At 36.7% G+C, this 16,795-nt stretch overlaps 1 protein-coding gene across 2 annotated transcripts; it reads right to left on the bottom strand.

The window, feature by feature from the left end:
* Nucleotides 1–3,418: 3,418 nt before the first annotated feature.
* On the bottom strand, nt 3,419–11,007 carry LOC103718815 (soluble inorganic pyrophosphatase-like). 2 transcript variants are annotated; one of them, XM_008807804.3, is made up of 9 exons: nt 10,890–11,007; nt 10,217–10,344; nt 10,092–10,120; nt 5,836–5,901; nt 5,469–5,576; nt 4,495–4,560; nt 4,278–4,398; nt 4,088–4,169; nt 3,419–3,847 (listed from the first exon to the last, which is right to left on the bottom strand). In XM_008807804.3, exons 2-9 carry the CDS (start codon nt 10,338–10,340, stop codon nt 3,805–3,807), a joined length of 639 nt encoding a protein of 212 aa, XP_008806026.1. In that variant the 5' UTR covers nt 10,341–10,344; nt 10,890–11,007; the 3' UTR covers nt 3,419–3,804. The 2 variants fall into 2 exon arrangements, with proteins under 2 accessions (XP_008806026.1, XP_038984763.1); XM_039128835.1 differs by lacking the exon at nt 10,890–11,007 and adding an exon at nt 10,754–10,867.
* Nucleotides 11,008–16,795: the final 5,788 nt, after the last annotated feature.

The raw sequence follows: 16,795 nt of genomic DNA, 5'->3' as shown, positions 1-16,795 counted from the left end.
AAACAAAAAAAAAAAAAAAAAACATTCTGGGCTGGAACAGAACAGGTTGGGCCGGGCCACGTGCCTGCCTGAGGTCGACTAGAAACTAATTTTCAGACTTTAGGCCAGGCTCAAGCCCAAAATTTTTGTTAAAAAAAGCTGGCACAAGCCCGATCCGAGCCCGCGCCTGGACCCGGCCCGAAACCCAACTGGGCTAGCCCAATTTAAGCCCAGGCGACCCAAGTTGGCCACCATGGTTGTCGGACGATAAAAGGCAATAATCAAAAGGTGGACGAGGTGAGCTGGGCAAGGGCATGGATGGCGTGGCTCGGGGTGGTGGCGACAATGCCAAGGATGCTCGTGCAAAAGAGGGCGATGCGGGTGACGGAAGCAGCAACGAGGTGCACAAAGGGGCAGACAGTGATATGAGAGGTGGGGGAGAACGTGGTTGGTGATGGTCGGGAGGATACATCGAAATGGACCTCCCCAGTCACCCCTTAGCCACATGGCCACACCTAAATTAGAGTTCGAACAAGTCAATACATGATACTAAAGGGCTGGATCTTAGTCCGATTCTAGGCGTGACTTTGGGCTTGATTTTTTGGGCCTGGTTAGGCTCAACCTTGGGTCAGGGCACATATCTACTCGAGCTCAGCCCAAAATATATATATGGGCTCTGATTTTTAGCCCAAACCTGATCTAGAACTAGTCAGGCCGAGCCTGGAGCCCAACCAGAAGATGGCCCGGGCCTACTTCAAGCCCGACTCAAAGGTAGGGATGAAATCGAATCGGATATGGATTAGATACTAACATATCCATATCCAAATTTATTTTTCTTTGACGAATACAAATACAGATAGTATGTTAGTCGGATGCAAAAATTCATATCCATATTTATTTTAAACAGATATGGATATAAATCTAATACCAAAAATATAGACATAAATACAGATATAAATCAGATAATTAAACTTTATGACCACAGAATCAAAGATATTACTAAGTGGGTGATAAATTAAGTTAATAGTATATTAATATGATCATTTATTTTTCTTAAAAGTTTATGAGTGCCACATATAATTCAATAGGATTACAACTAAAATCAGATATTCGGATATAGATCCGATAATAGTCTATCCATATCTATTTTTCTTTGACAAATATAGATACGAATACGAATATAAGTCAAATGCTCAAATTTCTATCCATACCTGAATAGATTCAGATACGAAAATAGATCTGAACGGATATTATCCGATCCACTTTCACCCCTACTCAAGGGACATAGTAAAAGAAAGTGTGAGACATTTTTAGCAGCCACTCCATATAAGGAATAAGAAGTTAGTATAAATAGTTCCTTATTAATCCAATCATAGAGATGGAAGAAATCCATTCAATCCATTTAATTCGAATCTTTTTTTAAAAAAAATCTAAAAATAAAAATAAAAATCAAAAGTAGGATCTAGGTCCTCCTTTTCTTACTAGTGAACAATAAAACTGATTTACAAAGTCTCCGTGTATACTAGTAAATTCCATTGCATAATTCAGGTGGAATTGCTCTTCTAAATAAGAAAAAAAAACTTACATCTTTCTTGAAATTAAAATGACAAGTAAACATCATCATGAAAAAATTAAAATTCTACAAGAGATAGATCTCGATTTTGTCTTTTACTACCTTATCTAACTCTTCCAATAATACTTATGCTCGATCAAAGCGTATCCCTAAACAATTTTTTTTTATTTTGATTAGCCCATTTTGAAGCCCAAACATGGAATTTGGCATTGATAGCTACGCATATTGGGCCCTTCATGAGATCCAAAAATTATCCGATTTCATATATGTGTATATATATATATATATATATATATATATATATATATATGTATGTATATATATTAAACATCGTAGAGGTAAGTTAAGGTCTTCAAAAATATGGCGTAGGATTTGATTTTCTAATATGACAAATTCTACTTCTAGACCCTATCCAATCCTTCCCATTATGGTTAGAGTGGTCTACATCAGTGATCCTCCTAGATCATTTTTTTGCGTAAAACCTCCATTGCGTTTAGCCTATTTTTGATGTATAGCAATGTAAAAAATCTGAGTCTTCTCCGGAGTAAGTAGGGGCAGAGAACCACCCCCCCGCGGTTAATGAATAATGAACTAATAGAGAGAGGCCTCGCTAGCTGAAACAGATCGTTGTAGCTTGTCCAGCTCTTCACTTTCAGATCTTAGTAGAGGCAATGTTATAGAGATATTCCAGCTTAAGGTTCGCCATCTCCATTATCAAGCAATGAAGTGTCAGTGTCCAGTCACTCATCCTCCTGAAAGTGAATGCTTTTGCCATTACTTACGTTCAAGGGAACGTAATTCTTGAAAACGTAATTCAAGAAAGCTGCGAAGCTCTTTGTAAATGTCTCCGGATGTAGGTGAAAGGCCATCAGAGAGATTCTGCTTCTCCAAGCCAGTCTGATAAGCCTCATAACTGATTCTTTTTGCAATGACCTCGATGCCCATTTTGCCACTAAGGAAGAGTTAAGGTCGAGGTCGGTGAGATTTTTGACCTCTCGAAATACTTGCTTTAACCAAAATATGACTCCTTTATCTCGCATTAATAGTTAACATTGCTGGAAAATATATAGAATAAATCGGAAACATGGCATACCATCATTTGAAAAATATTAAGAACAAGAAGATTTCTTATAAGAAAATATCCTAAGTTTTCCAATTAAACCTGTTCGTTTTTCACTTATTTTTACATAGTATCTAATTTGAGAGCGAGCATGTGGCCCACTTTGCCTGAGTCAGCATTGAGAAATCTTCATTTCAAGACTCTTTTTAAGTCTTAACAGGTTTCTACATGGGTCGTCCCTCCATGGTAAAGTAAAAGATGGCAATACTAGTCCAACTTCTTCTGAATAAAGATGAAGTAAATGGCACGGAAGGTGGTTCATAAATAAGCCAAGTTCAGAAAATATATAACCCAAATTCCGACTATTATTTTACCATATGAGAATCCAGAGGACAGAATGAGCAATGAATCAATTTCCAGTAAATATAAATACGGCACTGAGAGAGAGAGCCAATGCCCCCTAGCGGAAAGACTGGCAAGAGCACCAATAAACGAGACCCCAACTATGAGGATAAGCAGCAACAAACTTAAAATTCTAGAGTGAAAATTTTAGCAAAAAGCTTAACATTCTAGAGTGGAAAAACTTAAGTCTTGGCTCACCTCAATTGCTTACACATGTCAGCTAAAAAATCTTGGTGCTCCATACAACTGAAGACTGAACTTGCTGAAAAGGATTCATAACCATGATAACAAATGAAGTCGCGAGTCTCACCAATCGTTTTCAACAATTGCTTGTGATTCCATGAATAAGAAAAGAATGAATTCCTACTTGCATATTAGAAAGAATTATACCACACCTTAAAAGATTCCCTTGTAATCCCACTTCAACATTGCTAGCCTGCTAAAATTTACAAAATGCCATCGTCCTATCCTAAAGGAGAAAATGGACCAGGAGAAGTCCTTTAGCAGTTCTCCCCAAACTCAGGCTTTGTAGCTTCATCAAACCACACAACAAGATGCAAAATTGAATGAATAAAATTTTGCCATGAAAAATACCATCAGGCATCTGTGCGATCTGATCACTGTTCAGATAGGCAAGTATTGTTGAATTACACGTACAGCAATCAAAATTCTTAATTTAAAGAGTTAAATTAATCTTGGATGAGTTTTTTCGATCTCGCCACTCTGTTAAGCCAGAGGAATGTATTATTGAATGAAATAAGTAGCACCATTCTAGCACCTCAACACCATTCTAGCGCCTCAAGCCCTGCAAGATGTATTCAGCATAAAGATCCCTGCAGTGGCATGCACCAGACAAATTTCAGAATAGGAACATAAAAAGAGGCATGTCTTTTGTCAATAGCATAATAGCTATCAAAGAGACCTGCAACTCATATTGTACAAGGATCAATGAATAGCTTATAAACTAAGTTCCATCATAACCACGAATGGAAATTTGAGACGTTTGGCATCAAAGTAATGGGGGATAAACTATGATTGCTCTTACAAGAAAGTGGTAGCTGACACCAACTTACATGGAGTGCTGGACGGCTTCATGGGCAGCAACTGCAGGCAAAAATTCATCGACTGCGACTTCTTTATTCTCATTTTTTTTATCTACATCATTATCAAGGATCCTAGTGGTCCGAAGAGGGAAGTCAAAAATTTGATAACTAAGCAGATAAAAGTTCTTTAAGGATTAGGGAAGAATTAAAAAAAGGATACAGTCTTCAAAGAAGCGTCGAATTTCAGCAAGACGATGAGGAGAGAGCTCGTTTATGTCATTGTAGTGGCGGTACTCGGGATCATCAGCACAAACTGCAATGATCTTATCATCTTTCTCACCCTGTTGCCGACACAAGTAGGCATGGAACTCAGGTTAAAGTTAACAAGAAAGGACAAAGAAAAGAAATCATAGTTCATGTGCTTCAAAATATACTACCTGATCGATCATAGGCATAAGACCAATAGCCCTTGCTCGAAGAAAGCACCCAGGAAGGACTGGTTCCTGCTCCAATATCAGTTATTCAAAGAAACATTACTTTTGACTGTTTCTAATAACCAAAGTCACAAGTTCAGTGTTCAAAACAAGTTGGCTAAGATTTGGAGTTCCAAAATGCAGAGGACTTGCCAAAAGTTCGGAAAGAATTGGATTTTAATCTTCAAGAAAACAAAAGTTAAACAAAATATACATTATAATATAAATGGCATATTTATATATTTGTTAATGTAAGTACAAGCATTGGAGAGGGAAGAATGATAGCACTATGATAGCAAGTAGTGCAAAGTACCATCATCACCAATAACACGGCATCATTAATTTGTAATACATGGAGAAAAGGGGCGTGAAGTGCATGAGGCTCCCACCACTGCAAGGCTTAGAGAGAGTTATGTGCATGCAGCCTTATCCTATCAAGAGGCTGTTTTCATATTTCAAACTCATAACACTCATGTCATAATGGAGCAACCTTATTGTTATGCCAAGGCTTGCCGTCTTGTAATATATAAAAGTTTGTTAAATTAGCTATGAACAAGTCATCAATAAATCGCAAAATTTGTAAATAATTACAAATATTGATTCATTTAGTCACTAAGAATAAATTGGAGAATTATTGGATCGGGTAAAAAGTGAGTAATTCAAGAATCTCAGTTATTCACAGAACAATTTTCCTGTTTTAATAACATTGTTAGACACAAACTTGAATTACTGTACAGAGAAAATTAAGAGTATGTAGAAAAAAGAAAATTAAGAACTAGAGGTACAAATTTCGATTGAGAACCCTGGGAGACTCATTGAAATTTTCAACTGTCATATCAAGTAGTATGCCAGCTAAAAAAATTTAAATACATATATATAAAAAGAAACATATAACTAAGTAATCTAAATCAAATTGCTGATGAGCGGTATCAAGTCACCTGCATCAGGACCAAAACATCCAAAGGGTCACCATCATCACAAAGTGTGCGTGGTATGAAACCATAATTATGAGGATAGACCACTGATGAATACAAGACACGATCAACCTGAGATCACATTGCCATTAAATTCATTAATGAGAAAAGATGAATGAAAGTCTCACTAAATTAAAAAAAAAAATAAGCGTATGAAAGCAACTTGAAGCATCAAGATCCCCTTTTTCAAGGGAATACTAGAAATTTAACCAATTGGAGAGACTGCATCTCCAAAGGAAAATTCTTTTACTTAAAATAGATATCAGTTCTAATATAGCCCACACATCTCAGACATCATCAGATGAGGCCAGAGCAGAAACGAAATACACACCTTAATCAATCCTGTTTTCTTGTCAAGTTCATATTTAACTTTACTTCCTTTTGTTATCTCGACAACCTAAACCACATGGAAAAATGAAAATAAAGCACATCAGCAATAGTAAATTAAAATAAAATACAGAAAGCAATTAACTCCTGTCTATACTGCACCACTATCTTATTTTCTTTTCATTTTATTTACTATCCTTCAACATGTATGCCAAGAGTAATAGTAAATAAATTAAAATAGAAGACAACGACTTAAAAGAATTTCATGAAATAAACGATCAAGTCATTCCTATAGATAATGCCCCTCTATCTATATTTATCAAGAAAATTAAGCAAATAACTAGAACCGTGCTGAAAACCAAAGCCATAGCCTCCCAAAACATAGGCCTCAACCCTTTGGAAGTTTTGCTTCCTTTATGGCCATAGCAAGCGAGGTATATAATCTATTTAGCATCTCTTACAGCTTCTGAACACCTTTTGTCTTGGATTTTGGACGTATGTATCTTGACAACAACATGCTCCAAACTTCAACCATCCATTAAGCAGCATCATGCTTTGAAGTTTAGTGTTTACATGGAGTGTCTTCAGTGTCATGCCTCCATTTGATCATCTTCTTAAAAATGCTAAGAATCTAGGCCTCCTTGGTGAATGGAGAAGCCAAATTAAGATAATATTTTTCTCCATCACCCTTTCCATCAAAATATATTTAACATAAGGCACAGAGACCTTTACTTCTCAAAATCTACAAAGCGAAAGATTTGTTGAACATCCTCTTGGTAAAGTCAAGAAAGGAGTTCCATGTAATTTTCCAGTTCTTCTTCAAAAAGCCTCTTCCGAATTCAAGATACAAATCACTATCTTCCACATAAAATTTTGTAGCATCCATCATAAAATATTTAATACAGGATACAGGCAGCTCTTTAATAACATTCGTGTTCTGTGAATTTATCTGTCATTTGTTCCTATCAAGGGTTGTCTCCCGTATCTTCATGCCTTCTAAAATCCTTACTTGCAACTTCCTATCTTCCAAGGTCAAACACAAGATTTAGAATGCAGCATATTCACCCTCTTTAGCATCTAAGACCTCACCTAGCTCATCAAGAATCTGGGGATCGCTGTAATGTTGGAGCATATGATAACAATTGGGAAGAAACAAAGAAGAAAAAAGAGAAGACTTGGAATTTGTAAAGAGATCAATTAGGGATTAGACAGAGAACAAAAGAGCCTAGGACAATCAACACCGACTTTAGATCAGACAGGGAAAACAAGAGAAGAAAAACAATAAAAGAACATAGTAACATGTATTCAAGAAAAAGAAAAGAAAATGGTGCTCAATGGAAACTCATGAAATACATTTTGTTCCAAGAAACTAACAGAGCCTGTTGCTGGTTATTTGGGTGAGACGTGTGACAAGGAGCTAATGAAATTCCCTTCCGATCTATGACCACATATATGCCTCAAATGAATAGACTGTCAATTTAATTGTTTTTCATATGCTAAACTGGGTTGATTAATATGCTCTATTGGGGTGAAAAATGAGCAAGAGTTCATAGTGTTAGGGTACTAGCCAATAACATCTAATAGTGGCACCAATGGAAAGAAACGAGGGCGACCACATAAACCAGAGCTAAGGGAGCAAAGAAGCTAATCCCATAAAAAAGGAGTTGAAGTGTGGAAATTTGACTAGAAATAGTAAACGGTCCACATAGTAATGCAAAAGAGAATCGCTAAACCATGTTTACAATAAACTTTAAAAAATGGCATAAATTGGCAACCACAACAAGTTATGTAAAGAGCATGTCAATACCCAAAAAGGAGTTGAAATATTAGAGCTTAGGATATGAAGTATAAAATCATAGATCTGAAAGGGATAAGTAATAATAATAATAGGTATCGCGTTAGTTTAGATAAGGAGATTATTAATGCCTTTATTTCTCATGGACCACAAGTAGATCTAGAAGAATGGAGAAGGGGGTGGGGTGAGAGACAGAGAGAGAGAGAAACACAGATTTAAAGGAGATCAATAGATTAATGCAAGATATTTTATGGGAAGAAAGAATATCAAAGGTGTTAATTTATTGTATGTATGAAGAAGTTATATAGGTCATTAGAAAGAACATGATGAACATGGGTTTTCGCTCAAGAAGTTCCACAGGAGATTCTATTCCAGAACTTATTGTGATTTCGGACCAAGCAAAATGCAAATATGTATTATAAAGAGAAACAAATGTTTAGTTTTAAGGGTGGATTAAATTTGTCATAGACAGATAATTGTTTACCACACAAGAATTTTTAAGGTGCTATGAGAATTTTTAAAGTGAAACAAGAAGAAATTCTAACCACCAGACATTAGTAGCCTTAGATGACTACACTAGGCATAAGACAAAAAAAATAAAGCTGCTAAATCCCCAATGACATGATGGTGGAATTTAAAGCAGCAAAATGTAAAATCACTCAACAAAAAAAAATATTGAAAGAATAAAATTTTAACTAAGAATTAAACTTAATAAATGTGGAACTGGTTTAGTTGACTGTTTCACGAGTGTGGCTAAAAAAAGTTCTTAGAGCATCTAAAAGGCAAAGTTCGTATGCATAAAGAAGCTTGGGAGAGGCATTTGAGGCAAAGAGTAATTGGTTTCAACAACGGGGAAGAAAACAAATGATATCAACATTAACCAAAAAAACAATTGACATCATGGATTTTAAAAGATATAAAAAGAAAAATATGTTGCATATTGATAGTTGATAGTAGGTCAGATTCAAAGGAAGGTGAAAACAGAATAAAAGAATTAAATGCAAAATCTAGATATGCTGATCAAGACATATTAATAGCGAGAATGTCAAGTATTTGGTGAAAGGTATAGACACCAGAGAGTGGTCTTTTTTACATATTTATTTGAAAGAGGATTTTGCTAAAAAAATCATACAAAAGAAGAAAATGAAAGAGTTGCCAAGGTTTTCTTCATTCAACTGAAAAAACTAAGGTAGAGATAGCTTTGAAAAGCATACAAAAGGCTAAGATAGATGAAATAAAATGAGATTAGAAAAATCACAAAATCATTGGGCCAACTTGGTTTACTAGTTTATTTAGCCAGGTTCTAAAAACCAAGAATTTTGGATCATTGGAGGAATATTATGGTGCCCATTTGTGAGAACAAAGGAGCCACGAAAAACTGCTCTATCATCAAATCTATAAAATTATCGCTAAAAGTGATGGAATAGAAATTTAGGACTGGCGAACTTAGAAAAATGTCAATAATTGAAGCAATCTTCTTATGCAATTGATGAAATCCTTGGAGAATAAGGGCCATTATCAACATTGATGAACAAGAGATATAACAGAGTAACCAATTTCTTGTATTTAGAAACTTGACATAAATGCAACTAGATAGAGATGAAGACATATATAATAGAAATAAAGCTAGATGGATGAAGCAAAAAGGTACTTCTAGAATATCATGTGACCAACATGTATCTTGGCAACTAGAGAAAACTCTACAAAAGAATTGCAATGCTTTACAGCTCAAAATATTGGCAATAAAGAGGATCAGTGAAAAATACAAGTTTAACAAAATGAAAATGTTAAACGAATATGCCAAAAAAATAAAAAGGATAAAGCAAGGAATGAGTGTATTAACATAGCAACAAGAGTTAAATTGATTGAGGATAAAGTCATGGAGAACTGGTTAAGATGGTGGGGGCATCTATAACAGAAATATTATAATGCCTCAATAAGGATCTTTGTAGAAACTAGAAAGATTTAGAAATATGAGGGAAAGACCTAATTATTGAGTAGCCAAGATGGATAAAAGATATGAGAGAATTTGGAAAAGCTCAAAACAGATAGCCCATCATGAGTTATGGGAATGAACAAATGATTGGAGAATGAGGAGTCAAAAACTTGACCACATATAGTTGGGGGAAGGGTTGGTGGCCACGGTTGTAGTTTCTTTAGGCTGACCTAAACTATAAAAGGTCTTGCTAACAACCTATTAAACTTAGATCTAAGATGAAAGAACCGATGGCCTCACCAAAACTAATATCCAAACTGAATGCCAGCCAGAATTGAGATCCGATGCCCAAAAATAAACCAAGCATATTTATAAGAACAAACAAGACCAAATACAGGAATGGGCAGCAAATATGGGTTCCTCCAATAGCCTCCAGTTTTGGTGAGAATTTAGAGAAGCCTGCATCACAATGTTATTTGTTCTGGAATGCAAATGCAATATTATATCATGATTGTAGATGAAAACTTACAGCATTGAAAACAGTAGGGGCTCCAGGACCTGCATGCAATTTTTTTTTTTTTTGACAGTCAGATATTGTAAAACTTTTTAGTTGGCACTTATATAATGCGATACTAGGATTCTTAGGGTACAAACCTATTTCAAGATCATGCCAAGGATGTGCAGCTATCGATCTCCTTGACATGGATGAGAGAATCCTTTCATTCAGCCGTGGAACTGGGCGTTTGTTAGAAGAAGCTGATTGATTTTCTTCACTCATATCTCTATATGGAAAAGAAAACACAGAGCAGAAAAATTAACAAATTCAATACGCATCAGAAGCATTGAACTTCTTTAACTCGGAAGCTGGAAATGGATGACAGTGAGCGAAAGGCATAAATAACTACATGGCATAGCTCATCAGAAACAGCCCACTAAGAAATAAATCCTAGATGACATTTGTGAAAAGCTTCTATCTTTATGCCAAAAAAAAGCAATCAGATACATATCGAACCAGGAAATAACACAGAAAACGAGTTCAAGCAACAATTTTTATGGAAGATCAAGAAATCATCGTGAACCCAAAAGCGTGTTGTGCATAACCAAGCTAAATCAAATCGACAAACACGTGAATCGATTTTGTTCTTTTCAATTTGTGATGCCAAAATGAGATATTAAATTCAAAGCTCTCACTTTATTGATAGATTTAGAACTCGAGCTCCAAGAATCCCGGAGGACCCCGGAGAGAAATCAGGAACAAATTCACATATATGAGAAGACTGATAAGAAATCAAAGAACTTCATAGAACGGAGGAAAAAAATAATCGACCTATATGCTCCCGAATGAAGCCCTAGGTGGGGTCTTGATCTCTAGGTCGGCCGGAATGGGGGGCGCAAGCGGCTGTGCTCAAAGGCCCTCGCTTTATATTATATATAGTTCCCAGCCGTTTCCCCCGCACAATTATATAGTTCCCGTTTCACATGGTCGTTCTCTAGGGTTTTCAGATTCCAATATCGTTTCCCATATCGTTTCCGTCACGTTTCCCGAACTCTATTGGGTTGAAGATCCCGAAGAACTGGCGGCGCACCGGGGGCTCCATTGCATCCCTGCGCGATAGAACAAAAAGTCGGCGCTTTTCCTGCCGAATTTATCTATCCAAACAGCTTCAACCAGTTAATTTGCTGGTTTCCGTTTTGAATGACAATATGAGCGGCCATTAAACAAGTACAAATGGTCCATGGTTGAATTGGGCCCAACAAGGCCCAAATGGAATACGGCCCACAATGAGTGAATAGGGCCCAAAATGAATGTGGCCCACGATGAGTGAATAGGGCCCAAAAAGAATACGACCCATAATGGGTACGACCCAATAGGGTTCAGAATGACTGAACTGGGCCCAAATTTGACCCATAATGGGCACGACCCAACAAGGCCCAAAGTGATTAAATTGGGCCCAAATTTGACCCACAGTATGCACGGCCCAACAAAGTGAATAGTGCCCAACAGTGTCCAAAATGGGCACGGCCCAAAGAGTGGATAGGGCCCAAAATGGGCATCACCCAACAAGGCCCACAATGAATGTACTGGGCCCAAATTCGAACATGGCCCAGATGAATGATCACGACTCAACAAGGACCAAAATGAATGTACTGGGCCCAAATTCAAATAGGGCCCAGATGAATGATCACGAGCCAATCATGGCCCAAAACAGGGGTTCTTCAATTATGTCTATCTGATCTTCCATCACTTTGAGCTTTGGAATGCTTCAAGCACTTCGTAGCTGACGTTGAGAATCAGAAAGATATGAATTTGAAAATGCTTCGAACAGATCGAGGTCGTGAATATCTATTGAATCAGTTTCATAGATTTTGTGAGGAGAAAGGGATACATAGGCAATTAACGATTTTTAGAACTCCACAACAAAATGGAGTTGCAAAAGGAAGGAATCACACATTACTGGATATGGTTAGGTCAATGATGGCGCAAGCTAACCTCCCAATATCCTTCTGGAGAGATGCTCTCTTAACTGCAGCCTACATCCTTAACCGTGTGCCTTCCAAGTCAGTTCTAAGTATCCCATATGAGTTATGGAATGGCGCAAAACCTAGTTTGGAACATTTGCGGCCTTGAGGTTCTCTAGGATATGTTCATAACACCTCTCATAAGTATGGAAAACTTGGCTCTAGAGCTAATAAGCAAATCTTTATAAACTATTCAAAAAGCTCAAAAGGATATGTAATGCACAGTGAACATTTTGATGGTGGAATGACTAAGATAGAATCACATGATGTCAAATTCATTGAGAATGATTTTTCTAATATTGGTGAAGTAAATAAAAATCTTGAACTTTATGAGTTGCAAGAACTTGAAGGAGTTACACCATCATCTCGCAAGGATAGAGAAATGCAATCTCATCTTAAAATTGCCAGAGATAGTGGAAGTGACTCATCAATCTGTGGGAGTATACCATAAGAGAGTGTCCCATAAGGACATCAAGTGCGTAGAAGTGAGCATGAAAATATTCTCCATTTGAGATTGAATGAGAGTTTTTTGATATGTACTCTATCTGACTTTGATGAGTCTGTTTCTTATGAAAAGGCATTGACTTCGCCTGCTTCGAATGAATGGTTGCTATGAAAGATGAGATGAGTTTCATGAAAAGGAACCAAGTATGAAAATTGGTTGATCTTCCACCTGGGCGCAAGACTATAGGGAACAAGTGGATCCTAAAAGTCAAGCAAAAGGCAGATAGATCGATTGACAAGCGTAAGGCCTGTCTTGTGGCGAAAGACTATACCCAAAGGGAAGGTATAGATTATGATGAAAATTCTTCCTACCGGTGAGATTTGCTTTAATTCGCCTTATTCTAGCTATTGTTGCATATCTAGATTTTGAACTCTTCCAAATGGATGTGAGGACTATATTTCTCAATGGAGAACTAGATGAAGAGATCTATATGAATCAACCTGTTGGATTTGAGGTTCAGAGATAAGAGTGCAAAGTATGCCACCTTAAACGTTCCATTTATGGCCTTAAACAGTCGTCTAGACAGTGGTTCTTCAAATTTCATCAGGCCATTGTTTCGATTGGTTTTGAAATGTTGGAAGAAGACCCTTATGTGTATGTCAAATGTGCGGAAAAGAATTTTTTGATTCTATCTCTGTATGTAGATGACATCTTGTTAACTGGAAATGATATAGAGATGATTGTTACCACAAAAGTATGGTTGTCCTCTACTTTTGAGATGAAGGATATGGGTGAAGCAAATTATGTGCTTGGAGTAAAGATCATGAGAGATCAATCTAGGAGGCTCCTTGGTTTGTCCCAAGAGACTTACATCAAGAAAGTCTTAGAGCGATTCCGTATGCATAACTCCAAACCCATAGACACTCCAATTGAGAAGGGTCATGCTTTAAGTCTTGGACATTGCCCTAAGAATGATGAGAAAAAGAAAAAAATGACAAAAATCTCTTATGCAAGTGCAGTTGGGAGTCTGATGTACGCTATGATATATACACGACCAGATATTTACTTTGTAGTAGGTATAGGCAATCGTTACCAGAGTAACCCAAGACCTGCTCATTGGCAAGCAATTAAAAGGATCTTTCGATACCTTTGTGGGACTTCGGATCTCGTTCTTTGCTATCAGAGTGTAGACTTGAGATTAAAAGGCTATAGTGATGCTGACTGGGCTAGTGATAAAGATGAGCAAAAGTCCACCACCGGTTATGCATTTCAACTCAATGGAGGGGCTATCTCTTGGTGTAGTAAGAAACAATCTTACATCGCCTTGTCCTTAATGGAGTCTGAGTATGTTGCCTGCTCAGCAACTGTATAAGAAGCTGTTTGGTCGAGAAAATTTTTTCAGCGCCTAGAGATCACAACCCTTGTAGATGATGCTGTTAAGATATATAGTGATAGCATGCCAATTCTGGCATATGCCAAGAATTTCAAGTATCATGGCAGAACCAAATACATCGATATTCATTTTCACTACATCCATGATGTTGTTGCATGAGGGGAGGTAGTCCTATAACACATCTCAACTAGCAAGATGATAGTTGACCCCCTTACTAAAGCTACAGCTAGAGGTGTTTTTCAAGCTCATGTGAGAAGTTTGGGACTTTATAGGATTTGATGTGTAGTAGTGATCTTTTGCATAAATGAAATGTGCTTCTATTTGTGATTTGATTGATACTATAGCACACGTGAATTTGATAATATGTCACCAGGCTAAGATCAGTCCACTCACATGGATAATCACCCTAGTGCTTGAATAGAGAGTAGGATGGAACAATATAATTACTTAGGCGCTTGAAAGCAAGCAAGTAATTATCTTGATGCTCAAGGAGCATTCAAGATGAATCAAGAAAATGTCACCTTAGTTGAGCTAAGATGAGACTATTGATAGTCACACATGAAATACTCACACAACTTCATGAAGCCTGAATAAAGACAAATGTGAGATCTTAGACATGCATTTGAAGAGCGACTATGCTAAGAAACTCAAGTTAGGGCGTCTTTATCGTGACTAGACTAAGATTCGTATAGCATATGAGCGTGACAAACCCAATTGAGTGGGAGCTCTGTTGTAGCATATATTTCATATTGTATGTGCTATGGATGACCAATTGAGGGAGTAACAAGATAGATCCCCCCTGTCACTATGTGAGCCCTAATGGACCAATAAAGGGTCTATTCTGTGCCCTTTCTAACTTAGAACTATGTTATGAAGTGGATACTCGATGTAGCTACTTTAGCATGTTTTTTTCTAGGGCCATGAGTAAATACGGTCTTGTGGAGCATGTTCATGAAAGCAGTCAAGTAAAAATAGATTGACATGAGTGTCTGAGGAAGACTGTTTGGATTCACACTACTATAGCTTATAGCCCGGGCGATTATATCATTTTGTTTTGGTATAATCACAAACATAGGTGATATAGGTTGAGTATTTTTTTTGAGCTATAAACTCATGAAGGATTAAAAATGCTCGACCTGGTATGATTAAATAGTTAGGGCATAAACAAGATATTTCGAGTGATGTGCTATGTTAGTAAAATAGTAACTTAATATGGCACTCCTACCATATCCTTTCTCGTTTGGTCGTATGCTTCATTTTTTGTATGAAGGGATGATCAAATTAGAGATCTAGTGAAGATAGTTTAAATAGAAGCCACCCAATGTAGACGAGTGGAAGATGTTGAAAATAGATGAGGTTTTGACCTAGTCAAACCCTGAGTGTCCACATGTTTTTTGGCTCTACAAATTCAAAATGTAATGTCATGGTTAGTTACAATAGAAGGAGTCCAAAACAGAAGCGTCTTTTAGTTTTTGAAAGATTCCTGAAAGGTTGCTATCTCCTCTCCTCTAAGGCTCTATAAAAAGAGAGCCTCTATGCTAGTTTATAAAGAGAGTCATTGAATCAACAGTGATTCATATATAGAGAGTTAAAGAGAGATACCGTAAGTTAGAAATTCTTCACCATTGAGGAATCATCTCCAGAGGGATCGTCATTGGGGTAACCATTCTCAGGCTCGGAAACTTGAAGGGTGAAATCAACAAGAAGACTCTAGTAGCCTTCTAAAAGGAGACGTGCAAAGGAGATCTTGGTCGTGATTGTGTGGTAATCGTGGGCTGTACAATAAGCAAGAGATTTGGATAATTTCAATATTCCGATGCATAAGGTAAATACTGTGATCTTACGTTTGCTATTACTTCTAAAAAGAAAAGAAAAAGAAAAATCATGTGGTATAGTAGATGTCATTTGCTTCGACCTACACTCGAGTTATTTGATTTATATTTTTCTTTTATTTGAATAAGTTCTAAGAGAAATAAGTATGCAATACCATAGACATCTTTGTTTTGAGATATAATTCAATCTATAGCTCTCGACCTCACCTTTCTTTCTAGTTTGGTTATGAGACCCTTGATTAGTTGCCTCTCTTATGGCAGTTGGATATGTGATGACAGCAGTAGAATCATTATCACAAGAGTCTGATTATGCTCATGATAATGGGTTTGCGATGACAATGATTGCCCCGTCATAGGTGTTGTATTGCCCTTTTATCTCTTCAACGACTTAGGCTGAAGGCACACATAGCACTAGTGAGACTTTCCACCATGATGACACCTTCTACTTGCTTAATATTGATATCTTTCTTAGTTGTTGATATTATTATAGTCATTAGTGGTTGTTGGGGTATTGTTTCAATATAATTCAAATTTGAATTTGAATATGTGTTATTGGTTTTTTGGAAGGAGTTTTTTAGTTTGTTCTATTTGTTGTTTGAGGGGTTGGCTCTATATAAAACAATGTTTTGTTCATTTGGAAATTTGATTAGTAGTTTGAATTTACACTCTTTTTCTAAGTATTTTATGTATTTTTGTGCTTTGCTCTCCATAATCTTAAGAAGCAGGCGAAATCTTCTTTCCTCCTTTTCTTTTCTCGTTTTCTTAAGATACAATATAAATATATGATGTCTTTTTCATTTAAGTAAAGCATTGCATATAGTGAGGTAAAAACTAGATGAAAATATTAGCTAATAAGTGAAGTGACTTTTATTCCATGGAAAGTGAGTCGAGTGTTATTGGTTGGTTGGAAGTAGCCATTTCAAAGTAGGTTTTAACATAAGTACTATTTATGTATTTGGAATAAAAAACTAGCTTGATGCGGTATAAAATTATTCTCTATAAATAGATTACTTTTCAACTATGCAAGCCATGGTACTAGAAAT

The sequence above is a fragment of the Phoenix dactylifera genome, chromosome 8 (assembly GCF_009389715.1).
Source record: "Phoenix dactylifera cultivar Barhee BC4 chromosome 8, palm_55x_up_171113_PBpolish2nd_filt_p, whole genome shotgun sequence".
Classification (NCBI taxonomy): domain Eukaryota; kingdom Viridiplantae; phylum Streptophyta; class Magnoliopsida; order Arecales; family Arecaceae; genus Phoenix; species Phoenix dactylifera.
This window is presented reverse-complemented; position numbering and strand designations above follow the sequence as displayed.